The sequence below is a fragment of the Monopterus albus genome, unplaced genomic scaffold (genome assembly GCF_001952655.1).
Source record: "Monopterus albus unplaced genomic scaffold, M_albus_1.0 scaffold141.1, whole genome shotgun sequence".
In the NCBI taxonomy this organism is placed as follows: Eukaryota; Metazoa; Chordata; class Actinopteri; order Synbranchiformes; family Synbranchidae; genus Monopterus; species Monopterus albus.
The window spans coordinates 872,709-900,025 of NW_018128021.1; the positions used below are offsets into that span (position 1 = coordinate 872,709).

At 40.8% G+C, this 27,317-nt stretch overlaps 2 protein-coding genes and 1 long non-coding RNA gene across 5 annotated transcripts in view; 2 read left to right on the top strand and 1 right to left on the bottom strand.

The window, feature by feature from the left end:
* Positions 1-4,781: 4,781 nt before the first annotated feature.
* lbh (LBH regulator of WNT signaling pathway) lies at positions 4,782-14,000 on the top strand. Of its 2 annotated transcripts, none has more exons than XM_020614065.1 (3): positions 4,782-4,978; positions 8,687-8,789; positions 12,137-14,000. In XM_020614065.1, the coding sequence occupies exons 2-3, from the start codon at positions 8,712-8,714 to the stop codon at positions 12,365-12,367; spliced, it is 309 nt and encodes a 102-aa protein (XP_020469721.1). In that variant the 5' UTR covers positions 4,782-4,978; positions 8,687-8,711; the 3' UTR covers positions 12,368-14,000. The 2 variants fall into 2 exon arrangements, with proteins under 2 accessions (XP_020469721.1, XP_020469720.1); XM_020614064.1 differs by having other exon boundaries at positions 4,794-5,063.
* Positions 14,001-17,195: 3,195 nt separating this feature from the next.
* LOC109968057 (uncharacterized) lies at positions 17,196-20,591 on the bottom strand. Its single transcript, XR_002276045.1, has 3 exons — positions 20,447-20,591; positions 19,653-19,734; positions 17,196-17,675 (listed from the first exon to the last, which is right to left on the bottom strand). It is a non-coding gene; the product is annotated as an uncharacterized LOC109968057 (long non-coding RNA).
* lclat1 (lysocardiolipin acyltransferase 1) overlaps positions 19,674-27,317 on the top strand; it is a 13,871-nt gene continuing 6,227 nt past the window's right edge. The window contains exons 1-5 of one of the 2 annotated variants that reach the window (XM_020614059.1): positions 19,674-19,750; positions 23,076-23,243; positions 23,671-23,869; positions 25,302-25,448; positions 26,891-27,007. In XM_020614059.1, coding sequence (XP_020469715.1) covers positions 23,076-23,243; positions 23,671-23,869; positions 25,302-25,448; positions 26,891-27,007 — 631 coding nt within the window. In that variant the 5' untranslated portion in view covers positions 19,674-19,750. The other variant, XM_020614058.1, reaches the window with a different exon arrangement.

Below are 27,317 nucleotides of genomic sequence, written 5' to 3' on the forward strand. Positions count from 1 at the left end.
CTATCTCCCCACTATTGGAATATTTGGTGGGGTAGGGTAATTTTATCTCTGTGAAGTGGAAAAGTGCTAATCCTGTTTGAATAGGCTACCCTCTAGTGTTTAAAGTCATTATGGCTCACAACAAAGCTTTGAATGTCTTCCTTCCACACTAACTAGGATTATCACAGCTCAGGTCGTGCCATGTTTTCACACCAACGCTGCATCTGTCAGAACATAAAAACCTACTACTGGCTGAAGGAAACCACAAAAATAAATGAAATTCTTCTGTTTCACACTTGATATTCCTACCTGAAGTACAATGAGCTTACAGGTATGTCTTTCAAATGTGGAGAAATAGATAAGTTAAATTAAATAACCTTGAATTTTTAGCTCCCTCACGTCTTCTCTACCCCTGCTGTTCATCGTTGCAGTTCTGTGCCAAAGTGTTGCCAAATGATTGGTTTTCAAACTTTTTTTTTTGCATGCCGCAGTGTCAGTGCAGAGTTGGATATTTACAATATATCATTATAATATAATACATCATTCAACTCTACTATACTGGGGAGCAGTCAGAAATCTGAAGCCATGTGAAATCAAAAGTATCTGCATGGATAGATTTTAAAAAGGTCTCTTTGCTTTCATTCTCCCATGGAGGCTGGATGGTTGTGTATCACCATCAAGTCTCAACTCAAACCAGGTGATGACAGGATTATTGAAGTTAGGTCCCTGAAGGGTTTTGGTCAGTATGTTAAAACATTATATAGGCTGTGAGGGTTTCGAAGTTAGTAACAACTCTAGAGTCTGTGACAAGCAGTCTCTAGAGCTGTTACCACCAGACTCCCATGGATGTGTGAGGTCTTTGTCAAGCTCTTCATTTGTCTCCTTCACCACTGATAGCAGAATACAGTAAATATTTGAGAGTTATTGCCGGGATTGGATTAATTACATGCAGTCTTGAGTTTCTGCAATGCATCTTTTGTTCCCAGAGAAGTCACACAACATTAACAAGCTGTCAAGCTGTGAACTGACATGATTTGTCTCAATGCCTTGTTGCTGGTTTGCCTAACATCCTCTATAAGTGTGAATAAGAATAGGTTTCTATGCCTTTGCATAAAGGTACATGTAAGCCTGCACACACTTAAATTTTATGTTCTGAAAGTTGAATGTGTATATAAGAAAGACAATAAGAACAGAGGGAGTGACAGTGCAACGGCATGAGAGTACGAAAGGGGGGTTAACAGAGCTTGACTAAACCAAGTGCTTGTACATAAATTGACATGTGCAATTAGGTAGATGTACACAGTCCCTCTGGTCTGTTTAAGATCTGGAATAGTTTCCTAACAGCTTCAAGATGCCCTGTTTTGGCTTTGGTTTCAAATCTAAATTGGGTTTGACCTTGCTGAATAATGGTGCTGGCAAAGTTCCTCCACACTCTTTGGCTAAAGTCCAGCTCCCCACCATACTTGACAAAAACCCAGAACAACCTTTGGCTACACTGGAATCTGATGAATGGTGAATGAAATTGTGACCTGGAATTAAAGTTCTAACAATGGATTTTGCAAGGTGACAAAAAACTTGTTTCGGTTTTGGTTCCCTATTTACATATTATATAAAGGTGGAGGGTGCATTAAAACTGGAGGAGTGAAAGGTTTAATAAGACACCTGTCACTGTGAAGTAAGTTGGGGAGCTCCTTCTGTTTTCTCTTTTTTCTTTCTTGACTAGCTTATTGTTGCTTTTATTTTCAGTTTTTCTTCCTGCCTTTTCTTTGACTCGCGACTTGTTTCACTAAACCAGTACAAGTACTGTACTTGTGCAAATTTTTGATAATACCTAACTTTCATCAGTGGTCTTTTTGCACAGTTAAAAAGGGCACACTGGGCCTACAGAGTGGTATCCAATGGGTTAAAGACAGCTGCCAACATCTGTAGCTGTGGTTAGCTTTTAATTGTGAGGCCCAGCAAGTGAGCTAGCAAGCAGCACAGTGGAGAGGGGGCTGGCAGGCTGCATATTTCAGCCGAGTGTTCTCAGAGCAGCTTTCCGGCAGGCCATGTGGACTCAATGATGGCGTCCAAGGGTATGCTGTGCTCCTATGAAATATTAAATCTCCTTGGCCCCCAAGTGCGGACAGACCACCTGCAAGCGAGCGTGGCGTGCAGTGAGCCTGGAGATCAGATATCCCTCAGCAACACATGTACACAAAGAAACACACATACATAAAGTCAGGCACGTATGCATGAGACAAATATATATATATATATATATATAATAGCCAATGTCCCCATAGAGGATAAAACTACTAGGCATATGATCTAATGGACATAAACACGTATAATAAAATTTAAAATAAACTGTGACCATCTAAACATAAAGTCATGTGGGAGACGATATATTTCCTGCTTGTACTACAGAGCATTTCTGCAGATGGCAGAATTATTTTTGCTGAAATTTTGTATGCATGATGCTTCTGGTTTCTATTTAAAGTCATGTTAAAATGGAAAAAGTGAATCCACTTATGTAGCTCCAGTGAACAATGAATACATGTTATACTCCTTCTTGAAACAATCAGCAAAAGCAGAGAACCACAATGATGATGCAAAAGAAGAGAAAGAAAAAAGTTCACAAAAGGAAAACTCCCAACTTCCAAAGCTGAAAAAGAAACTTGAGCCTACGTCCAAAAAGCAGCCAAGAGGACAACGGGTGCTTGTCGAATGCCGTCCCCTTTGGGGCCTCGTTCATTTACACGTTGTGCAGTCTGTCTTTGGCCTTCCCTCTGCTCCCCCTAGGCATCCCTGCCTGCCCAGATGTGCAGCTGTTTATCTGAAGCAGCACTAAAACCAGCTGACCTGCACATCCTTAAAGTGAACAGAGGGAGTCATCGTTCTTCATGCATACGCTCATAAGAAAGAAACTGACTACTTAGATTACACTGGGCACTTTGCTGCTTCAACACTTCAACAGTATTTTGTTAAATTTTTGTTTGCTGATCATGTAAATCTCCTTCCCTCACATATCATTTTATAGTATTCGTTTTTAATGAAATCATTCGTCAAAAGCCCTTTTCAGACATGCACTGGAACCTTGAAATTCTGGGGGAGCTGTATGTGGAAGCACAAATGTCCGAGTCAGCTGAGCCAAACCTTAAGTGGACTTTACCCCGCCAGCTCCCTAGTACAAACTCAGTGTAACGTCTGAGTGAGACCATGTGAGAATACAGCAGCGGATTGTCTGGAGAATTCGCATGGAGGTAGCGGGTATGTTGATGATGCTCTATCATGTGACCAGCATGAAACTGGAAGAAAACAAGCATCCGATGGCAAAAAAAAAAACAAAAAACGGCCATTTACAATGAAGACACCAACGAAAACACTGTATGTACCCGGAGAAAGTGAGATTCAGGAACTTCTGTTGTTAAAAGCAGGTGCCAGAATCATCAGACAAGGCAAGAGACTCAGTTGTTTATGACCAAATTACAATTACATGACCGGCCTCCTGCACACTCTACCCACTAAGTTTAAATTTGTTCATGCTATAACTGATTATTAAATGTCACTAAAACCTTCATAACAGCTCATGGCTTGGTGAGCCTCTTACAGTACTTGCTGCTCATTCAATAGACACCAGTGGCATCCTGTGGTCACTTTGTGTCAGTGACTTTGAAAATATGTTTTTATTTTTCCTCCCTGTTATTTGTCCATTTCTTGGTAGGGGGTGCTAAACTCTTATACAGCTGCACATGAGAAAGTTACAGTAAAACAAAATGCATGAAAAAAAAGAGGAATATACTGTCCATGTCTTGGGTTCTTTTCATGGGTTTCCATAACATACTGTATGTTATAGCAGCAGTAGACAGGTTTTACCAAAATAAAAGCTGCTCTTACCACTTCATGATGTCATAGGCTGAGTCACATCCAGCGCTGTTGTTAATAAGCATAAACAGTAACAGTGAACCAGCCAAATATCACCATCACTGTCATGATGAAATGTTATTTTGCTTATTTGAAAAGTGTATATATTATCATACTTTGAAAGCATTGCAGTACCAGTAAATAAAAGTTTTGAAAAAGAGTTGTATCACTATGAATGGTACAAAGAAGCACTCACCTCTAGTCGGCCACAAGGTGGCAGCAGAGACTTACTGGCAATTTAATGTGTCCCTAAAACTAGAGAACCTCCTGTGCACCTGCCTTTTCTGCACTGTGTGCAGGGGCAAGTGCAACTGGTCTTTCTATAAGGCGTGATGGTCAACTATGTGCCAGAATTCGTCACCACAACACAAGCATGCTCAAATCATGAAAAAAATCATCCTTATTTTAATTTGAGAACATAATTTTGACACTCATGAAACAATTCAATCCGTGGTGGACACAGTGTTAGCTACATGTACTCCATATCTTTTGTGCATGCTCTGTTTTATAACATATGTTAAAGAGCAAAACCCTGCTGCAGAGCTAATCATTGTTACTGAAATATGCAGACGTTGACTTGCCCTTGGAATATATTTGTGAATGAACCGAGCTCTCTCCTCTCTCTCCTCATCTGGATAAATGTCACGGATTAACGAGCGACTCGGCGTGTTTTCTCATTCAAGAGGAGCTAAGACTGTCGCTTTGTTGCCTTGGAGACTACAAATCAATACCATCATGCAGTAGCTTCTTGTCTATTCCCAATAAGAGGGTTCAGTCGCCTCTGTCGTCATCAGCGCTTGGAGGGGCGGGGCGGACTCTAGTCACTCGTGCTCTGATTGGCTCCTGCTACTAACGAGCTGCCATTGAGGATTTCTGGTCCGTGTGGAGAGGAGGTGTGTTTCTGGGTGCACAAGTACCCGCCTCTCACATAAATACTCAACACAAACTGCGGTTCTGATCAGAGACACCAATTTGAGCAGCTGTGTTCGGTTCTCCAGCTGCTACACTTGTGACACGGGTGCTCTCGGTTTGCAGTCAACGCTGTGTGTTCCCTTGGAGGCAAAAAGAAAAACCTAATAAAAAGTAGAGACAGGTCGGTGGCTGTAGTTTAATTCCCTAATCAGCAGAATTGACAGCAGGTGTGAATTCATGTCTGTATTTTCCCCGCAGATTTACTGGTGAGTACTCGCATCTTTTCCACTTTTATTTGTTCACACGTGTGAGCGGAAGTGTCTTGTTGTGGGCTTTTTTCAGCTACTTGGTAGAAATGACTAAATCTAATGTAAAACAGTAGATTTGTAGGCTGTGCCCATTGCTTGGTTGCAGCGTATTTTGCTTGGTGATTTCCCTCAGAATCAGCCACCTTTGTTGCTACACCCCCTCATGTTTCCCTTGAGACTTTGTGTGGGGTGTTGCCCCTGAAATTGGAAATGTTACAGCACTGGAATTGGGAAAAAGAAATGTGGGGGGGGGTCTAGGTTCCACTTTTTTTAGCATTAAATGTTTAAGGTTGTCAGTTTGTATGTGTCAGTTCAGAAAGGTCGCAGTGGCCACATGCAGCCATGTGCATTGGGGTGAAATGCACTTTATTCATCTCTTTGAACAGTGAAGCCCATGGACTCTCTTTGCTGTGTCCTTACACATTTTGACTGGAGTAAAGCATTGCATCCATCCTTTGGCCTTCAGTGCTGCAGGTGCAGTGCATTTGGAGAAGGATGGATGGATGGATGCAGTGTGCTGCTATCTATTATGGTAGTGTCTTCTTTTTCATTGTTACCTTTCAACATTGTCGCCCTTAAAATGCCTTAATGCTGCTCCTGACAGGAAGAGGGAATCATCTTTGTTTATTTGAGCCTGACTGTAGACTGCCAAATGGTTTCCTGTTTGCACAGAGAAGCATATGTGAGTTTCTTTGAAACATTGTTGTGTGAGCACTGTTCTAACCTCAGCAGGCTTCTGGCTGTCTCTACCAGGAAGTTCAGAATCTACCTCTTTTCTGTAACCACACTTGCCTGAGCTTACTCACAGTAGAGCCTGTGCTTCTCTGTTGTCTCATTTTGCTTCTTTGAGAAATAAGAAAACAAGATTTCACTATGCTGAAAGTTGCAATAAAATCTTGTGATTGCACTGCAGACTTATTTTTGGGGACAGAGACTTTTTCTTACCCAACATTTACTATACTTATGCATGCATAGAAAACATGGTGTAAGTTCTTTGGGTTACCACTTGAGTGGTAGCTGCTCTGTGATGGGTTTTCAGGGGCACACTCAACCAACAGGTATTTTGATGCAACCCATTCTTTCCAGCTCAGTCCTGAGGCTCTTGCTCAGTCTCCCCCCCACCACCACCACCACCCCCCCACATACAGTAACTGCAGAGCTATGTGACAGAGGGAAAACAGTGTTGTTAATGCAAGATGCAGATTTGTGCAGTGAGATGCAAAGACCAATTGGGCTTCTGTCAACACTACCAAGAATGAGATGCAAGGAGCTTGTATGGTCTTTGCATTTTACAGATGGGTGAACATGGTGTCCATCTAAGGCTAAGCCTCCAGACTCTGTTTCTGAGCATCTTTTAAACAAATGATTTTGACCACCTTAGACAAAGTTGTAAGAGGGGAGTAAATCTGTGATTAGTCTACAAAGCATACTGTAAGCCAGAGCCTGTAACATAAACTCAGAGCTGCTGGGAATGTGGTCACTGTATAGTGAGATGTTATAGTAGTTGGACTAGTGGATTTGCCAGATAACCTGTCTAACCAGTTGTCCAAAACAATCAACCATGGCTGCCAAATACAGTGATGGCAGTTAACTACTGCGGTCTGTGCTGATTGCATGCCTTTCATTTTTAGTGTCATTACTTGTATAGCACTTAATGTCATCTTGGAATTATTAAATTGACACTGTGCATCACTGCTTGACACTTGAAGCAGTAATTGACAGGAATGTAGTCTGTAGCATGTTTGTTTCCTCCCAGGTTGACCTGCTACGTTTGCACCCCCACTTCCTCCTCACTGTGCCCCTTTGTTTTATTAGGTCAATGTTCTGTTATTCTTAGCTGAGCAGGATGTTTATAGAATCCACGAACTGAAATATGACTGGCAGGGCCTGAGTGTTTTTTTTAATCCCCCCCCCCCCCACCCCCCCGCTCTCCTCTCCTCCTCTGCTCAGGTCTTCACTGTCACTGCTCATCCTTCCATCCCTCCACTGCTTTTTGCATGCTTGTCTCACCCTCTGCTCCTCACTCAAGGATGAAAGAACTTCAAGAGCAACTCCAGTAGACTTCATATTAAACCTTGCACATCCTTCAGGCCTCCTTTATTTTATTTCTCATATCCAGCTATTGTTTTGGCCAAGTGTGACTACTGCACTAGGAGTTGTAGTGAATCACTTGGAGTGATTCAGCCAGAAGCTCTTTAATTTTCAAATGTTTTTAGAGCCACTCCACACCCTGCTGAGATGACGGTGTTTCTGTGAGGGGTATGTGTAACTCTAGGGATGGAAAAACTGATAAATTGCCATTGCTTCAGGGGTTACTGATCTCCTGCTAATGACTCATGTCATGAATTTGCATGATTTTATGCTCAATTTGTTTTTGTTTTTTTAGAATACAAGAAGACATGTACAACTCCTAAATATAAGCATCTTCATTGGAAATACTTCACAAGGTTGTAGATTTGTGCAAAATATCACTAAAACTAGTTTTTAATTTACTGTAAATTACATCCCAGTAAATACGGAGATGAATAAGGAGTATCCTCAGCATACTGGGTTTTGTGAGTCAATAGCGTTTCCACAGAATGTTTCATGCTGTAGATGAAGAGTATATTTTGGGTTTTGACACTTGTTAGTGTAGATATCACATACTAAAATGATTCAGTATTTAAAGTATTTAACTTGGAAGCAGGAGTGTCTTGTTGGATAACACAGATTGTGGTAAATGATCAAATAAATTCAGTGGAACATGTTTACATCACTGTAAATTATTTTCACAGTAAATTTAAAACTGTTTTAATCACTACAATGATGCAATGTGTGACCATTGTATTGTAATGATAGGTCAAGCAATGGCCCCTTGATTCAAGACGGCATCAATGTCAGTCCTGCTTCAGGCTTTACTACAACACAGCTGGATGGTGAATTCACTTAACATGGATTGACAAACTTTTGTTAGTTTGACTTGAAATGGAAATTCAAGCTTTGGAACAAAATACACAAAGTTCCACCTGAGTCAAATACCACAGCACACCCCCAGCACACTCTCACAATGACTGTGTGCTCTGGTTTTCAGTGCAAGAGCACATCATCCTGTATTTAGAAATGGCTGCCTTATCCAAGCCACATCATGAGCTGTGCAGCTTTGCACTGCATTAGCACAGCAGAGCGTGGACTGGATGTTTGTTGTGGTCAAAATGTGCCGAGTATAAACAAAACTGTCAAACATGTTCAGGGAGGTACAACGACCGTTACTTGTAGACTTATGTTTACATGTGGATGGTTTGATGGTTGGTTGGTAATTTTTGTTGCATCTTCATTAATAGTTCTTAATCATCATTGCTTTTAGTAGTGGTTTGTCCTCACTGAGTACAACTGGACTTCCATATCTGGTACAAAACAAAAAGAAACCACATGAATATTAATTATAATTGCCTTGTGAATCATTGCATTGGTGCTTAAAGCTACATAATTTACATTTTCTCGTTGGATATCAAACTGTGTACCCAGAATTTGAGACTTTCATCTGGCCATATAGGCTGTGATCATCACTATATCTAATCACTTTTCTTCTTTCAACCCTTCAGCCCAGTGTTTGTGCCCAGCCGAGACATGACTGAGGTGATGATCAGCAGCACCCCCATGGAGGATATGAGGCTCAGTCCCAGCAAGGACAGGCTCTCCTTCCAGGTAGGACACAGACTCGCACATGAATGCATGACAGTGAAATGCTGCTTCCGTCCCGACTCCCTGCCCTTATTTTTAATGTGACATAGCCGTTTTAGATTGGTCTTCATTCCGTTCGTTAGCATGAATTAGACTGATGTCATAATAGACAGGAAGGAACTGCCACTGTCGTGTAGTTCCAGCTGCATTTGGTATAGGATAGTGGATGGTGGTACTGCCTTTATAATGTATATAAACACAAAAGAAAGGTGACTTTAGATTTTTCTTTTTATCTAGAATACACCTGGCTAAGCTAAATAGTTTTTGTATGAAATGTATAATCATTTTAGAACAGTTGGACCCTGTTTATAAAGCAAAAAAAAAAAGTTGTGTAACAGCAAAAAGATGATTTGCTTCAAAAACTAGATAAAGAATTGCAATGCCAAGAAAACACAGCAAAATTCCCCCCTTACTTGTTCCAGTAATAAAGTGGTAGCAGAACAGCAGTTGTTATGGTCGGTCACAATTTGAAAGACAGGGGAAACGTCTTTAGTGTGAAATTGCAATTTACTGTGGCCTGTCCCAAAAATAAACCCTGAGATGAGAGAAGCAGTCATCAGATGGTTTTGACAAGTTGTTGCCTGCAGCTTTGTTTTACCGTCAGCTCACCAGGGCCATGATGGAAACAAAACTACTTAAACACACAGCTTGTTGTAGTGTCACGTTTGTACCTTGCAGGAAAATATATAAAAGGCTCTGTGTTGATACTGAATTTCATCATATTTTACCCCCAAAGTCATTTAAGTTAAGAACACTTGGCAATCATACCAGAGTTAACACAGGTGGTATCAAATTATCCTTAAGCATGTTTGCCACTTGATGAGGCTTTTGCAAAACACAGGGCAAAACAGCCATTGAAAGACAGATCACTTCATATAAGATTAATACAATTTGATCTGTACTACAGATTCACATTTAGTACATTTATAAACAAAGTACAATGGCCTGCTGATGCCATGCTTTATACAGATGTTGACTCTGAGAGGATGTGGACTGACCCAGAGGAAAAGACAGACTTCCTCTCTGCAGAGTTCACACCCCAGCTGTGAGTCTGACTGAGGGGATGAGAGAGCAGATGACGGGGAAACAGGAGACAAGGAGGTGCCAATTGGCCACCTTTTCACAGTTTCCATCCCCACTCGTTTCATATTTCCTCACCTCGGCCCTTTGCCCAAGGTCCCAGCCATTCCTTGGAGAAATACTCGCGGTATGGAGTGATGATAGCACCAGTCACTTCCTCCACTCCTCCCCCCCAGGGAAAGCATTAAATTCCAGCTGTGACTATAAAAGGTACTGAAGTGAATCTGAACTACTAGTGGACATGAATGAGTAAATTGTTACTGATTTACTGAATAATCTCTGAAGGCAATGTCATATCTCCACCTCCCAGCCTGACTTCACACCCCAGCCTGCACTGAGCCTGACTGATGTGTCATTGCTTCCTGCCACTGGAAGTGAAATGAGTTATGCCATGTGTTAGCTAGGGGTCCAAAGGCAAGGTCACTTGCTGTCTAACTGTCCTTGGTGCTGATGCACAGTGAGAGATGTTGATGCAGGCATTAGACATGAAAACAGACATGGTCCCACACATAACTACACCCATATGTTCACACCTCTGGGTTTTTTATGCAGCTGTTTTTGGAAAATGTAAAAGCCTGAGATAGATGCTTTCATAACCTAACAAATTCTCACACTCATGAGGCATATTTATAGCTTTTTGTCTTTTTCCTCCCTTCTCATCCGTCGTCTTTGGAATTCACGGAGTCTTGGACACAGCTGGATCCCCTCGATCTCTTGTCTGTTTCTCTCCTGCCTCTTCTAATGCTTTCTTTCCACTCGGCTCTTTGCCCAGGCAGCGACATTGCCCCCACCCCTCCGATGTCTTGGAGTGAAATATGAAGGTCTAAAAATATTCATCCACTTTATCCAAACAACAGCAAAAAGAAAGAAAAAAAAAATGCTGTTCTTGGACCAGGAGTGGCAGGCTTTTTCCCCTGGGCCATTGCTTCGGTTCCTGAGAATGGAGAATGTCCATTCTTGCCAGGACAGGGAATGTATGTAATCTCACTTGTCAGAATGTCTCTCATGCCCTTCAGTTTAGATCCAAACATTTCAGAGTGGCACACTGCTTTTATAATCAGACTTAACAGCCTGGCTTTGCAAATATCTCTAGCAATTTCACGTTCTTTCTTAAACCTTATCCCACAGGAACAACACTAAATGCTGACTGTTAGTGATGGATGTTCTATTTATACACAAATCACGTCCCAGTAAACTTTTGTGTTTTCAACTTGCTGTTGATTTGAAATGCTGTGATTCAGCTCGTGTATGATCTTCTGAGTAGTGGGTGAGTTTGTAAGCAGCTACAAGCTGCTTGGCACAGCTCCTTCCAAATCATTTAGATTAAAATTGAAGCAGTATTTACTGTAAGTCAGCTAGTCGTGTTTCATTTGCATCTCATTTTTGCAGTTTGTTTTGGGGTGAGTACCTGCACTCAGTTGGCAGTTCATTGAATACCATACAGAAAAAAAACTGCCTACACACTGACAAAGCAGAGGCTCTTCAGATGCCAAAAAGATTGACCTAGCTAAAACTAACTCGGTCTACTACAGCAGTCCTATAATAAATCCTCCCTTCAGGGAGGTTATGTTCCCTTTTGTTGAGGCTGTGTAAGAAGTGTTGATTCAACGGTGATCGTTTCAGAGGCTGCAGTTTGTGTGGAACTGCATTATACTGAGCAGCGTTTCTTAGCCTAGCCCCACTGATTTAAATGGGGTGTACAAAATAAAACCCCTTGTCAGTTCAGCAGTATGGAGCTGATCATACAGCTGAATCAAAACCTTTTCTAAAAACAAAAACTGATCAACTATCTTCATGAAGATGATTTATTGTAGGACTGTTTGTATTGGACCGCAATAGTTTTGTTAGGTGTACTTAAACTCACACCCGTGTACATGTGGAAAGCAATTTTGGCTGTTGGAGGAGTATGGGGTGGGCAAGAGCAGGTATGCCACTAGATTTTTAAGCAACCACTTCCCATCAGATGTTTAGTCTTCACATCATTTCCTTCACAGTTGTTTATCCTTGTAGTGGTGTCTGCAACACTTCTATAAGGCTCGAGAGTAAGTTCTGAACCTACTGCACACTGATCTTAAATGTGCTCACAAACGATTTATTGCTTTACAGTTGAGAACAGCTGAGTCTCCTTGCTTGAAATAGCCTTCTCTGAATTTCAGAGACTATTTTGTATGAATTTCTGAGGTGAATGAAAGATTAATAACCAGTGTGTTACCCTGGTCTGTCTTCTTTAGATATTTCCTGACCCCTCAGACTTCGACCGTTGCTGTAAACTGAAAGATCGTCTGCCATCCATCGTGGTTGAGCCAACAGAGGGAGAAGTTGAGAGCGGAGAGCTTCGCTGGCCTCCAGAGGAGTTCCTGGTCAGTGAAGAGGAGGAGGAGGAGGAGGAGGAGGAAGAGGATGAAGAGCAAAGTAATGGCAGCACCCAAAACGGACAGCCGACACAGAATTCTCAGCACTAGAAGCTGTGTTGCAGAACCCATGCTCATTTCTTTCTCATTGACTCCGTTTCACACACTGGTTTCACACTCTGGTTCCACCTCACCTCAGTGTTCAGAAGACTTAACTGGCAAACATATACTCAAACATACAATCCCATGATGTCATCTTGTTGCCCTCAACACCAAAGCACCACTCCCACAAGAGTAGCAATGCACGGATACACACTCTCACAATAATGTCTCGTCTTGGACTGGAAACCACCCAGACAGACTCTTAAGAATTGATGGGCACACCTCTACACTGCACCTGTTTCCTACCATGCTTACCACCATGCGTGTCCTGGTCCAGAAGAGATGTCCCAGTGGATACCGGTAGCTCGGTGCTCTATGGAGCTACAACTGCTCTGTAATTTCCTCCATGATGGCTGGCTTCATGACCCCAGAGACTTCATACACTCGGACAGAACTACTGTGGGGATTATTTATCTACAGTACACTGTCCAATAGTCGTGCAAGTTTCTGGACTGATGTGTTAATTATTGTGATTTCCACTGCTGTCCATAACTGTCTGGTTTTGAGAAGTGAATGTTTTGTGACGTCTGTTTTTGAGAAGTGGGTATTTTGTGTAAAATGTTTCCTTGACAAGATTTGTCTAAATGATATTTTTGTGAGTATAAGTCAGACATTTACAGTAGAAAGGCAATATGGAATCATTTTAGGGAAATGAAAGGAAAGAGCCAGCATGCCCTGCTAGACTAAGTACTTGATGAATTCGTTGTACCAAAGCTTGTTAGGCAGTGGGGTCAGTTGTGCTATGATGCTCTCATCATGTTGGTCTTGTATAGGGCTTGTGATGAACAGTACTCGGATGAGAAAGAAAAGATCATAACATTATACAATGTGACAAAGCAAGTTATTGTTAAACAAAGGAGAGCTGAGTAAGGATGGAAAATTGTAAGTTTTGTTAAAACTGTGTACAGACTCAATGAAGGATATGTAAATACTTGTTCCCTGTGAGGCCTTGTGATGCTCTGATCATGTTTGTACAATGGATTTGGTTATTTGAAAGGCAGAGATTTGCTATGAGCTGTAAACACCTGAACTGAAAGTTGACTTCTTTCCTAGTCTTCCCTTTTCTTTTGAAAACAGCCATACATTTGACACCAGGAAGTTCAGGTCATGTGAGAATTCGCACTGTAGGACAAAGATGAGATTAGTATTAAATGCTGTTCATAATAAAATTTGTCCTGATGTTTGCCAAAAGCAGTTTTTCTACTGGTAGGGACATCTAGCATTTCATCTGCCTATATTGCAGTTTCAGTTTGGTGTTTTGTTTTGTTTTCCCTCCACTATTTAAATTGCCTCATTGTTTGTGGAACAAGTCTTGTCAATTTGTGGAAAATAATTCTTGTGTACCCAATCTGAAATACTGTTGTACAAGCATGACCGATCTGTACATCTGTGTGTAACTTCTTGTTTGAGTGGCGTTAGGGCTGTGTACAGAATATCTTTCTCCTGTCACCTATAGGTCCCACGTTGTTTTTGTAAAGCTCAGGGAGATTAGCCGCCATCTTTCTCTTTTTGTATTTAGATCACTTTTCTCTGAAAATTACAGAGGCTGTAAATAAACATTTGAATTTGCTATCCAACTGTGCAACTCTGCTGTGAGAATAACTGGCTACCAAGAATTACTGCCCGACTATTTTTATGGTACAAGATGAAGTACTTCTGTTTACTTTCATTTTCTTGGAGCCCCCCTCCACCACCGCTCTTTTCCCCCCACTTGCTTCACCTGCAGTGGTTAGAGAAAAGCAGTAAGATTTCCTGCTCTCACAAAGAATCTCCCTCTATGAACACAGATGCATCAAATACGTGTGTGTATATATAGAAGCGAGAACGGGCCTTGTGCTGCTTCCTGTCTTCAACTTGTAGACAAACTAGTGCAATCTGGCTCCTAGTTAGAACAATCTTATTCCTTAGGGCTGAACAGTTATATTTCACTATATTCTTAAAATGATACTTATTTAAAATATTACATGATGCCCTCCAGCAGTAAGGAGAACATTGGTTTAACCTACCATAAATTATATTATAAGGTATAAAGGTCTGTGGAAGTAGCTCCTCACACTCTACTCATAAACACTCACCACAGTGATACCAGACTGTGTTAAGTGGAAAAGCTCTAATGGGAACTGGGAGATTTTACAGGAATAAACAAAAAGCTTTCTGATTGTTACGGAAACCTCTCAGGTGATGTGTCACAATATATACTGTGTTACTGACCCATTAGGTCTGGGATGATCGCCTAGTGGGTTGATCACCTAGTATGGGGAATAGACCATCAGAGTTGCTGTGGTGGGGCCAAGGGCCTGATGGTTTAACAAAGAACTCTTGGGGGGCCTTACAGTCACTTCCTGGAAGGAAAACAATGAAGTGACATTCTATCCTGCTTCCTTCTTCCTGGAAAAAAATGGGAACATAAAGAGTTATTAATACCCAGTAGAGTGTGTGGCTGGTTCTGAATAGGCTATAAAATAAATGACCTCTGCTCCATTCTTAATGAATGTTCCTTGGTCTCTGTGGAAAATGTCATGAGATCATGGAAAAAAGAAATGAAAAGGCAAGAATAACCGCAGTCCTTAGAGACACCTACTGAACTTGCATCCAGCCACACGATCATATGATGTCGGCCAGGAGCCTCTGAACTTTGTACTGTCTTGCTTTTTCAAGCAATATACTTCAGTTTTAACAAAGTCTTGCATGTTTGAGGCTAAAGGATATATATGAAAGTAAGCCCTGAAGCATCTTTCCATAGCATTTAGACATTCTGAGCAGCTTTTAGTTTCAGCTCCTTTTAATTCAGTCACTTCTCGGAAGGACTCAAGTTCCATACCGTTGCAGTTATAGATGTTTTGACTGCAGCCTTTCCCCTTTAAATCTGACTGAAGCACTAAAAACTGAGACTGGGAACCTGAAAGCTGAGGTTTTAGATTGTATTTCCATCATCTGGACAATTCAATGTTTGCAGTAATGGCAGGAATTTGCAGTTAAAACACGCACAAAGATCTCATGTTAAAAGGCCCTGAAAACCTATTTTCTCTAATGGGGTCCCAAATGAACACAAAGTTTTTTACCAAGGTTATTAAAGTTTTTTTTTCTTTACTTGACAGATTTCTTTGTGTTTGTGCCTGCTTCAGTTTCATATGTACTGACACAGACATGAGAATGATATCAATCTTCCCAGCTCGTCAAATAAGCATATTTTGCCAAAATGTCCAACAATTCTTAAATAAGTAATTTGTTCTCTCTCACTCTCATTTTAAATTTGACTGTCTATTCAGTCATGACCGTGATTTTGTATCATATACCTATCCAATTTGTTTATAGAACAGACTTACCATGTGAAACCACTTTTGCAGTGCCTTTAATTAATCTTATCTTGCTTTATGAACATGCCCCCGTGTTTTAGGTGACTTCACTGAAGATTTTCACCACTTTATCTCTTGTATATCTTGCATGAAAGTAATTTATTTACACTGTAAATCTGTTCATAAACTACTCTGCTGGTGCTCAGTGGTGCCAGCATTTATTTGCAAATTGTAAGACTACACAGTGACATAGGGGTATGGAGTATGTCTCGCACACCATTGTTGGCGTGAGACACTATCTTTAAATGTGTGAGAGAGCATGTGTGTCTGGCTATGTGTTAAAACTCTTGTCTGAGTCCTCTGAGTGAAGTGACTGATAGCTCTTCTAGCTCATTCTTAGAATTCTTTCCAATGGAAACAATCTGACTGCTGATCCCAGTATGTCAGCAAAGTCTGACCTGCCAACCTCTGAATTCTCCCCATCTCCCAACTACAGTCCACATTAATGCTGTTTCGCTGTCACTCCTCTACACTTAAACTCACACCAAGCCCTAAAACACAAAATACCCCCCCCCCCCCCCAATCTTGTATGTCATGAGGAGAAAAATAATGCTTATCCCATGAACGCCATGAATGTCTTCCACTCCCTCCTGTCATTTTACTTTTTTCTTCAATATCATGGTTTTCTTGTTCTTTCTATTTCTCACTCTCCCAGACTTTTATCCAGTTCTGTTATTTCAGCAAGTTTCCCATACTTACATGACAGTAGAAATGTGCTCTGCTTTCCCACAGTGCAGGTTATGTAATGTAAGTTTAGCATTTCATTATAAACAGTTACCCTTTTCTTACAATTTCACAATTTTAGTACAGCACCTATACGATATAAGTCACCTATAGGGTTATTCTGTGTGCAGGAACAGTTGTGTCTATGTGTTTGTGCAAAGCTTGCAAACACAAGCATGTGTTGAGGAGGTTTTACGTATAACCATGTCTGTTATTATGAATGCCATGTGCGTAAGGGAAAGATTCTTTTCCCATGGTTCCTCAAGTGTGAGAAGAAAGTAGAGCTCTCAGGACACCAAGCAAAAACTCTCCTAGTTATTTATAACCTGTCTGGAGACAGCCCACCAAGCGTGGACACATATCTGGCACCATCAACAAGGGAAGAGCTAGAATAAGATACGCTGAGAGGCATGCAACAAGGAGGGGGGATTACAAGGTGAATGAGTCAGGGAGGAAAAAAGAAGGATGTTAAGGTAGAGCATAAAAAACACCTGCACTGTAACAGGGGTAAATCACAGATTAATGATTGGCTGTCTCTCTTGGTAGCCAACTTAAATAAGACTTGATAAGATAAAGTAAAATGCAAACATAGCAAAAATGACACTTAGAAGCTTGGCATTATAAAATTTAACTGCTTTCCAAATGACACTACAAGCATCATGAATGGAAAAAAGAGACCTCTATAAGTCAGTGACGCAAACCATTTTATTATGCTTTTATTTGTCTTATGCCTGCCTACAGCACCATGTGACACCACATAAGAACAGGTGACTACAAAGTGGGAACTGCTATTCAAAACAAAACCTATACAACAACAATTATTCAGAATCAAGCATACTCAATGCTCTTTTTTAACCATTTTCTGTACCTGTACATCAGCAGACCAGCCTTCTGACATATGGTAATGCAACTGCTGGACTCATAACTATAGCATATATATTTGAACAGATCAGCCTGAGCACCCTGTGACTTCTTCTCTCCTTAACAGGACAGTGTTAAGGTACATTTCCATCTCATCCTCAAGCTTAGTTTTGATCAATACAAGTATGCTGGCATCTGCTTTATGCTGTAGTTGTGTGTGTTAATGTGCAAAACCAAAGGCTGCTGTTCTTCCGTAGGCTGTTGATATAAATAGACATCTTATGGCCCTGCCACTCTCATCCTTATTGCCTGGAGACCTGGATGGAAAAGGTGAAGAGAGAGGAGATTGATGGAGATAAACATACAAAAATTTGGATGCAAAACTGCAGTTACACTGATGTGCATGTGCTATTACAGGGTGAGGCTAAGACATGTCGTGAATGTGAAGAGGAAGTGAAGTGAAAGGAAAGAAGACTGAAGTTAAATCATCCATGTCCTCTCACTAAGGTTATTAAAGGCAAGAAGGTTTTAAAAAAAACAAGCTAGATGAGTTTTTTTCAAGAGAGCTTCATTAAAGGGCTATTAATAGACTTCATTGAAAATAAACCACAACACACTGTACAATGCCCTAAAAAAGTCATTCTGTCTCTCCCACATGGTCTTACATAAGTGGAAAGGCTTGTCTAACATGAATTAATGTTGTAGGTCTCTACATTTATATGTTAACTTGATCCATCACTGTAAAAGCTACATTTAACTTTTGCTTACCCCCCATGTCGTTTTTATCAGCAAACATAGCTTTAATGTACCTATTTTATGTTTTTCATGAACTAAACGTCCTGCTCCTTCTTACCAGAGGGCTTAAATATTTGGAATTCTCAAACTGCATATGATTATTATGCATACAGTATGTGATCATATTGCTTCTGCTAATTATCTTAGACAAGCTTCATTCATCACATGGATGAGCTTCTCTTTTGACAATGAGCTGGCACCAAACTGAAAAAACAAGAGCTTGTTTCAGTTTTTCCATTCCCCTCTGAAGTGATGCGGTGACCCTTGAGAAGTTGATAAAGCTATATAGTTCACTCAGTCTCTCCGATAGCGTGCATGCCATAGGGAGCAGGTCATGGAAAAGTCTCGAGTTTGGCAAAGTGCACTCTCTCTTGCCCTGTCTGTCAGTCCTTGTCTACCTCACTCACCACACACACACATAACCACATACAGAGCACACACACAAGAGAGTACATGTCCATGCTTGGACACACTGACCACTCTAGGCAGGCACACACACACACATCACTAAATGCTGATGTAATATGTAACAGTAGAACATCTCATAACTGTGGGTAAGAGAAACAAATTACAAGTGCTAGGTATTGCACTACTTTAAAAGGCCATGTTGTGGGACTTGGTGTAAAGAAGTACTGTATATAATCAATACATTGCTTGAGAACAGAAAGAGTTCTTACTTCTTATTAATTTGGGGAATCTCATGGAAGAACTACAACATGAGCAAAACAACTCAAACTCCAAAAAGAAGATTACTGAGCACTAAAGAAGTTGGTAATGGACATACCTATGAGTAATTTCAAAGACAATTTGCAGACATTTAGATGATTGCAGAAATGAAGAAGGTATGATTAAACAGTGTGAAGCTTACATCTTAATTTAAGCACTTTTGCCAAGGAGTATGAATGATGAACATCTTGTTGGTGTGGTATTGTATATTTGTCTTGCTCAATGATAAAACGCATTCGTGACTAAAAGGATGGTTTGACTGATGATTCTGTGATACAGTACAGTAAGGTAACTGTACTGATAAACAGTTTTGTCCATGCACATGTGAGGATTGAGCACATTATTTTGTGTGATTGCTGTTTTATTTATTGCACACTGAGGAAAGCTCAGAAAGCTCAGATTATAATGTGCTGTACTTAGGTACAATTTTGAGGTTTTTATTTTTACTTGAATATTACTATGTTGTGCTAGTTTAGGCATTGTTTCTATTACATTTTGAAAGCAAAAAAAAAATTATCTTTTATTCGACAACTTATTTGACATTTTATAGATCCTTTTGCAGATTAAGATTTTGCACACAAAACATGAGCAGTTTTTAAGGCGTGCAACTCACATATAACGGACCCATTTTCTGCATTACTACTTTTATTTTGCTGCTTTGAGTACATTTTGTTCATAATAGCCTACTTCTGCTTTAGTAATGATTTGATGCAGGACATTTTACACTGTGGTAAAAACACTGACATATGATTTACTGTAGTGTTATGACACACCTTTGGCAATGCTGCTCATTTGGTGTCTGCAGCTTACAGCTCACTGAGCGCATCTTCTGCAAACAGCACCATCTGTTGATGTCTGGGTGTAACGACAGGTGAGAGTTGACAAGTTGAGAGGTCGTTAGCAAAAGACGGCTGGCACACTTTTGTTACGGTCATAATAATTGAAGTCAGTCAAGTAGTCCTGTGTCCACGATTTGCTAAGCTAAAACCTCTTGGAAGAAGCTTATCGGTTGCGAGAGCGCCAGCTGGTAACGGACTGGTAACGGTAACCCAGATGTTAATAAGCGTTGCTACTTAGCTAGCTAACGTTAGCAGGCTGTGGTTGGCTTGGGCAAGACAGGTGTTTGGACTTATTGGAGCTAACGTAACTAGCTCATGTCATAAACTTCGAGGAAAAATACCAAAGGTGGGTATGCTGTCAGCCGACAGCAACTGTCGGCTAAATTTGAACTGACTTTTTATTATGCGTTAAGAAAATGGCTCGCTAAGCTAGCATTTGTGTTGGTTGTGTGCCAGCCGGGCAAAGGCTAATGGCACGTTAGCCAAAAGATAATGTGCACTGCTGCCAAAGATTTTGCTAGCTGTCGGCTAACGTTAACAACCTAACTAAACGAATGTTATAACTAAGTCTACTTTACGGACAACAGAGTTTATGGTTGAGGTTAGAAGTCTGGTTATGTTCGATAAAATTGGGTGGTCACTGAAGAACATAACTTCTTCTATCAAATAAACTAATGCTATGTTGTCATAACATTAGCTTGACATATATTGATTTCTCAGCATCTCACCTCATCCCTGTTCATCTCCAAGAATGTCGATTATAGTATTTGCACAAAGCAACATGTTACTAGTTTTCATACAGAATATGTCACATCTCGTCTAAGGACTTTATGTAATCATTGTTGTGTGCCTGGTGGAAGTCCTTGCTTTTTCATTGCCCCGCCCTTAAATAGTGGAAATACAGTATGTGTGCAATGTTACGATGCACAATGGTACATTAGCAACTTAATGTTCTTTATTAGATTTCATCAACGACATGTGGATTATTTTGTCCTGCTTCACCTGGCCTGTAAGTGTACAGTGACAGAGCCTGGTTCCTCTTGACGTTATTGTATACAGATGAAGTGACTATGAGGTTGATAAGCCATGTTGCAGTAGGCATTGACCACCTCTTTATGCGATTAATATTTAAATTATTTTTGTGAGTACTCTTATGTTTCTCAAAAGGATATCCAAAAGTTAAATGCTGTGAAAGTTTTAAATATATCATTGTAAATATTGAAAGACTTAATTCCCAAATGTAAGGTCAAGAAATTGAATCGGTCTTAAAAATCTGAAATAGTTTTCGCGTGATAGCAGGAAGTAGTTGTTTGCTTCTGGAGGATGTTAATTCACTCTATATGCCCTTTAGATCCAGAAAATATTGGTTTGCAGTTTAATATATCTGATGACCCTCTTTCTCTCTGCCTCTCACACACACACACACACACACACACACACACACACACACACACACACACCACTTAAGCACATAGTTTAGCCTAGACATGCTTGACCTCTTCACTCTGCTGTGCTCTGTCAGGATGGTCTTGGCTTAAAGTAAGGAATGCAGAATGGTTGCCAGAGAATTCAGACTTGGACTACAAGGAGTATGCTGTGCACTGCTTGTGGTGGTGTGTTTGGGGAAGTGCTTTCATGATCATTACTATGGTGATTAAATAAATATTAAACCAACCCAAATGGATGGTGCTAAATCAAACTCACAAGTAGAAACACTTGAACTAATGCTCATAATTACATGTATCACCACTCTAGCTCCAGGTGTGCCATCTCTTTTTATTGTATGAATATTTTAGGCTCATCTGATTGTTCCAGAAGCCAGCCAAGGGTGTGGTTATTTTGCATGGGGGGACATAGTTTAATTGTGGCAATTATGCTGAGCAAGCCTGTTTCCTCACCTCTCTCATGGCTCATATTTTCCGTCATTAAAACTTGTAACCCTTACCCATATTGCCAGCATAATCATGTGTGTCTCTTGCATTTTTTAAATGCACCTTCAGCCACTTTAGTTGCTGCATCATGGTGCCACAGAGTGTGTCAACAAGGGCAAGATGATAGGAGTGTTGGACACACATAGACTGAACTGAAGGCTAATGTGCAATGATAACTGTAATTAAGGTGGAAAGGTCTGAACCACAGTCAGTGTAAGAAAAGAAAACACCTGCTGGATGAAATAGCTCCCTGTAGCATCAGCTCAGACTCCCTGTGTCAGCAAGACTAGGGTGTAATTAAATCAAGATTCACAGCATTTCCCCTTTTAACCTTCATCTTAAGGGAGTTGGTAGTAATTAACTTGTTACAGTGTTAAGCTCTAATAAATATTACTATTGGCCCAGGTTCCTCTTAAAAATGCATTTTTAAAAGTATTTATGAACATGCATCCCACTTCTTATGTAGTCACACAAACTAGAGCTAGATCCATTTTACATGAATAGACACTGTACTGTTTTTGAGTGTCATCAAGTTAATTGGTGACAGTGGTGCAGTGGGTAGAGCAGTCGTCTCCCAACCGGATGGTTGAAGGTTCGAATCATGGTGCCCGCAGTCCACATGTCAAATTGTCTTTGGGCAAGACACTGAACCCCCAAGTTGCCCGTGATGGCGGTGCATATGCACGCAGCAGCCCGGGTCCCTCGGCTCCAAACAAAATTTCGTTGTACGTGTTGTACAATAAAATAAAGCTGCTTCTATTTTCAGGAAAATTTGTTTATGTGAATATATGCACGCTGTAATCCCCAATACTGCCTACAATATTCACAGATCCATACATTATCTATACTGTTTATCTTGAAGAGGGTCACAGGGGTTGGAACCAATCCCAGTTGTCACTGTTTGAGAGGCGGGGTACACTCTGGACAGGTCGCCAGTCCGTTACAGGGACTGACGACCACACTTACTCCTTCAGGCAGTTTAGAGTCACCAGTCAGCCTAAGCTTAAACTGCATGTGTTTGGACTGTGGGAGGAGAAAACCCATGCAGGGACAGAAAGACCATGTGAACTCCACACAGAAAGGCACCGGTCTCGGCCAAGGCTCGAACCCAGAGTCTTCTTGCTGTTAGGCGACAGCACTAACTACTGCACCATAATTACAGATATTAAAGGATTGCCATGATTATATATAAATAGTACAGGCCAGTACAGTACAAACGTATGACAACATTGCATTTGGCAAAGAATTGCATACACTTAGCTCCATGTTATAGTAGCAGCATTGAGAAACTAGCAAGTGCTGAATGTTCTAATTACAATTAAATAATTTTTTGCCTCCTTTGTTAATAAAACTTCAGTTCCCATGTTGACTTATTTTAGCTTTGACTTATATTCAAGCTAATTTTGGCTCATTCATCTCTCCACAGATGGGAGTGTCTGTGCGAGGCCTGTACTTTGTGGTGACCCTATTTTTGGGTAGTTTCTTTGGAAGTGTCTTCATGCTGGGTCCAGTTTTGCCACTCATGCTGCTGTCTCCTGCTTGGTACCGCTGGCTGACTGATCGGATCATTGCTACTTGGTTCACCCTGCCTGTGGTGTGTACACCAGCTCGGCCTTGACCTAGCCTACTTTTGTGTGTGCCAGCTGGACTTTAGTTACCTATGTTTGACTAAGTCACAGTAATGGGTAATCTCAGCTGTACTTATGCCTCCCTAGAACACTTCATTTATTCATATTGCCCTTTAGGATAGATCTTGTTTACAGTGACCCCATGAATTAACTGCTTTATTTTTTTTTTCTTCTCCCTCTTGTCCCTGTCTTGAATTCATCTTGCCATATTTCTTCTCTACCAGTCCCTCCTCTCTCCCTCTTTTATATATTTTTTAATTATTTATTTTTTCCCCCTTGATCATGCACTTTTCCATTTTCCCCAATCTGTCACCTTAACTCTTCTTTGCATTTTTGTTCCCTTTGCACGTTCTTGTTTATCTTCCATTGGTCCCTGCAACTCTCCCCCCATAGTCCTTGCTGGAGCTAGTATTTGGAGTGAAAGTGGTAATAACAGGTGATGGCTTCATTCCGGGGGAGCGTAGCGTGATCATCATGAACCACCGTACCCGTCTGGACTGGATGTTTCTTTGGTGTTGTCTGCTCAGGTACAGCTACCTTCGTCTAGAGAAGGTCTGCCTCAAGGCTGCGCTCAAGGCTGTGCCTGGCTTTGGTGAGTATCAGTGGATGCCCTGCCATGTCCTGTATACACATACATGCATATACACACACACACGCACACCTCTGCCTACCCTGCTATAATAGATGCTTTGCAACGTATTTCTTCAAAAACATCATTGCAAAGCAGTTTCCTTTTAATAGAGGAGGTGCTAGAATCATTCAGATTTAGAATGCTGAATCTAAATATAAAGAACAAAATATTGAAAATTAAGACTAGTAGAACTTCATAAACACATGGCATACGCTCAGTTGCTAGTTTATAAGACACACCTAGCTAAAGCCAGTGTAGTCTGAGCCAATTCATGCTTTGCATGTCCACAGGTCTGCTAAGGTCGAGTAATTTTTGTCATCTTCTTAGGTCCATGAGGGTCTGCACGGACTCTGTGTGGATGTCCATGTGCAGGCTAAAAGTTTTTGTCTGCACAACAAAAGTCTCAACTGCGCATGTACCACAATGCTTGGAACCTATCGGCGTACGCAGACAGAAGGCAGACCCTTGATCTGAATTATGAATAGGAACATGTGCACGCTGCTCGTCCATGTGCGCATGCACATGAGGGTATGCACAAAGCATAAATTCCCCTTAATACAGCAGTCAAGCAGTAAATCCCACCTTTATCAGTGAATGCCTGCACCACAATGCAACAGCACCACAAACTGCATCCTCCAGAAGGATCACACAGTTACCACCTCTCTCAGTTTCACCAAAAACTGAGCATTATAACCTTATTAGACTGCAACAGTTTAAGCCAGGTGTACCTAATAAACTGTCAACTGAGTGTAATTTAATGTAACCAGTGAAAGAGAGTACTTTATTTTCTGCAAGAGGATGTTGGTTTGAAAAAAGATTTCCAGAGGCAGCATGGAAAAGAACATAGGGTACATTCCATTTCCCTTATTTGATCATTCTTCACCCTTTGCTAGACCTGGAAGTCGTTCTGGTCCACTATCTTGAAAGATGTCCAAAAGCTCTTGTTCTGAGGAGCAAGGAGTGATGAGGCTGCCTGTAAAAGACATGAGCGAGGATACACTAAGGCATCCTTTGCAGAAGTCTTTTGTGAAGCAACACCTCTTTATTGTAAATCATTTGGTGATTGGATGCTTCAGATGAAGGATTTGGAAGAAAAGAGGTCTTATGTCTTTAAAAATACATTTCCTCAATTCTTCTCATGTTTTCCCTTACATCTTTTCCTCTCATCTTATGTAGATGAGACTAAGACTCATGGAAAAGAGGTAAGTGAGGGGAAACATGGATGCATTTAAAGGAACTGAGATTTACTCATAGTGCTGTAATGGAAAAGGCCTAATGTCAGATGCTTTTACTGATAATCATAGGCTCTGTCTGCACTGAAAAGTCTTACAGAGTCAGTTGAGCATGAGAAGTAATCAGTTCCAGATGTGAAAACTTTGTATGTACTTTCCAGGCTGGGCAATGCAGGTGGCCTGCTTTGTCTTTATTCAGCGTCGTTGGGAGGAGGACAAGATTCACTTGGAGAACATGCTGGACTACTTCTGTGACATCAGAGAGCCCCTTCAGCTGCTACTGTTCCCTGAGGGCACAGACCTCACTGGTGGGGATAAAGAATGCACCACTCCATTCATACATGTAACAGTTTGCCAACATTTTAGTTGTTATTCTCAGAGTACACTACCCTCCAAGCAGTTTCTAGAGCTCAGTATGGTCCTACACCTGTCTTACACCAGTGCACTGACAGTCATACAAACGCAATTTCAAAAGTGATAAGGCGTAGCCAAATCCCTTGACACACACCCAACACAAACCTCTTTCTGCAAGAATGCTCTGATGTTCAGTCCAAACAACAGTGACTCCAGTGTCTAAAGCCCTTTGAGATCACAATTAAGTCAGTCAAAGTCCCAAGTAGCTTTGCTAGAGCAAGCTTAACTTCTCTATACATATCCTGATGTCATGAGGGTCCAGTGTAGTTACACCATAATTGGCCAGACGCTTTAGGGCTTTAAATATTGATTCACTATCAGTGTTGTGTTTACATCTGTGTATGCGTGTTTGCACGTCTGCAGTTAAGCTTCTTAGACCTTAAGGCATAATTTGACGCAAGAAATAAGAGGATGTATGTTCTGATGGCTTAAGTTGTCTTCTTCTTTACTCCCATAATACTTACTGTAGATACACAGATACACACCTCCCTGGATCAGGTTCAGGGTGCACTTAAGCCCCTCTAAAAATGTTTATGACCCCTGCTGAAGCCTTTAGAGCTTGTGTGAACGCAGTGAAAGATTTGTACAAAAATGACAGCTCCCCCTGGGAGAGGCCTGTTCATACTTGTTTTGTACTGCAAGTTTGTTTCAGGAGATACTTGTTACATAACATGACTAATGAGTCATGGTATAGTTTACATGTTCCTACGACAAGTTCCAGAGGAATGTTTGGTTAATAAACAGTCATCTTTTCTGTGTTTATGTATCCCTATGGTTTTTACAAATGTGTAAGCGTTTGTCACTGGTATGATGATGATGATGTATTTCAGTCAGTCATATCCCGTAACCAACGGTACTATTATTGTTGCTGCTAATATTGTAATCTTATACTGTTATTTGTGCAGTTATGTGGCTCTTGTCAACAAAGTTCTACTGTACTTGTACTAACTGCTAGGAATTGTTTATATGTTTTTTTTCATAGTTATTTGAATTGCAGAAGATGTTAAGTACAACATCAAAATTAACCCCTAGAAAAGACAAAGTAAGAAATTACCTTTAATTTATCTACTAAATGTTCTGTTTTTTCAAAATAATAAACTAGCAAATGAGCAAGTCATTTTTAGATTTAGTTTTTAAATATATATAATATAATATAAACATAAGATACAAGGTTTTTAGCCATCGTGACAGTAACTCAATATATACAAATAGTGATTACTTTTCAATAAGAACACAATATTTTTAATAGTTTACTTGTTAGCACATTGTCTGTAGTGATTGTGGCCTTTTACTTATGATGTAGATTGTAGCATAATGCTGTTTGTTTCTCCTGCAGAAAATACAAGAGCAAAGAGTGACACATTTGCTGCCCAGAACAACCTGCCAAAATTTGAGTATGTGCTGCATCCCCGAACCACTGGATTCACATTTATTGTGAACAAACTACAAAAAGGTCAGGCGTATTCCATATCAGCTGTTTCTGAAATCATGTAATATGTAAACATTAAGGACGAGATCCACCCTGAGTACCTTAGGTCTCTGGATGTTGTTGGGCTGTCTTGGTTGACATGCCTCTGCAACGTCGCATGGCCGTCGGGGACAGTGCCTTTGGACTGGCAGACCGGGGTGGTGGTCCCTCTTTTTAAGAAGGGGGACCGGAGGGTGTGTTCCAACTATAGGGGGATCACACTCCTCAGCCTCCCCGGGAAAGTCTATGCCAGGGTACTGGAGAGGAGAATTCGACCGATAGTCGAACCTCAGAT

Bases quoted from the DNA above. Each gene is read 5' to 3' on its own strand.
- lbh (XM_020614064.1), top strand. From the start codon at position 5,035: ATGTCTGTATTTTCCCCGCAGATTTACTG. The intron at 5,064-8,686 runs GTGAGTACTCGC...TCAACCCTTCAG, and splicing joins TTTTCCCCGCAGATTTACTG to CCCAGTGTTTGTGCCCAGCC. The intron at 8,790-12,136 runs GTAGGACACAGA...TGTCTTCTTTAG, and splicing joins AGGACAGGCTCTCCTTCCAG to ATATTTCCTGACCCCTCAGA.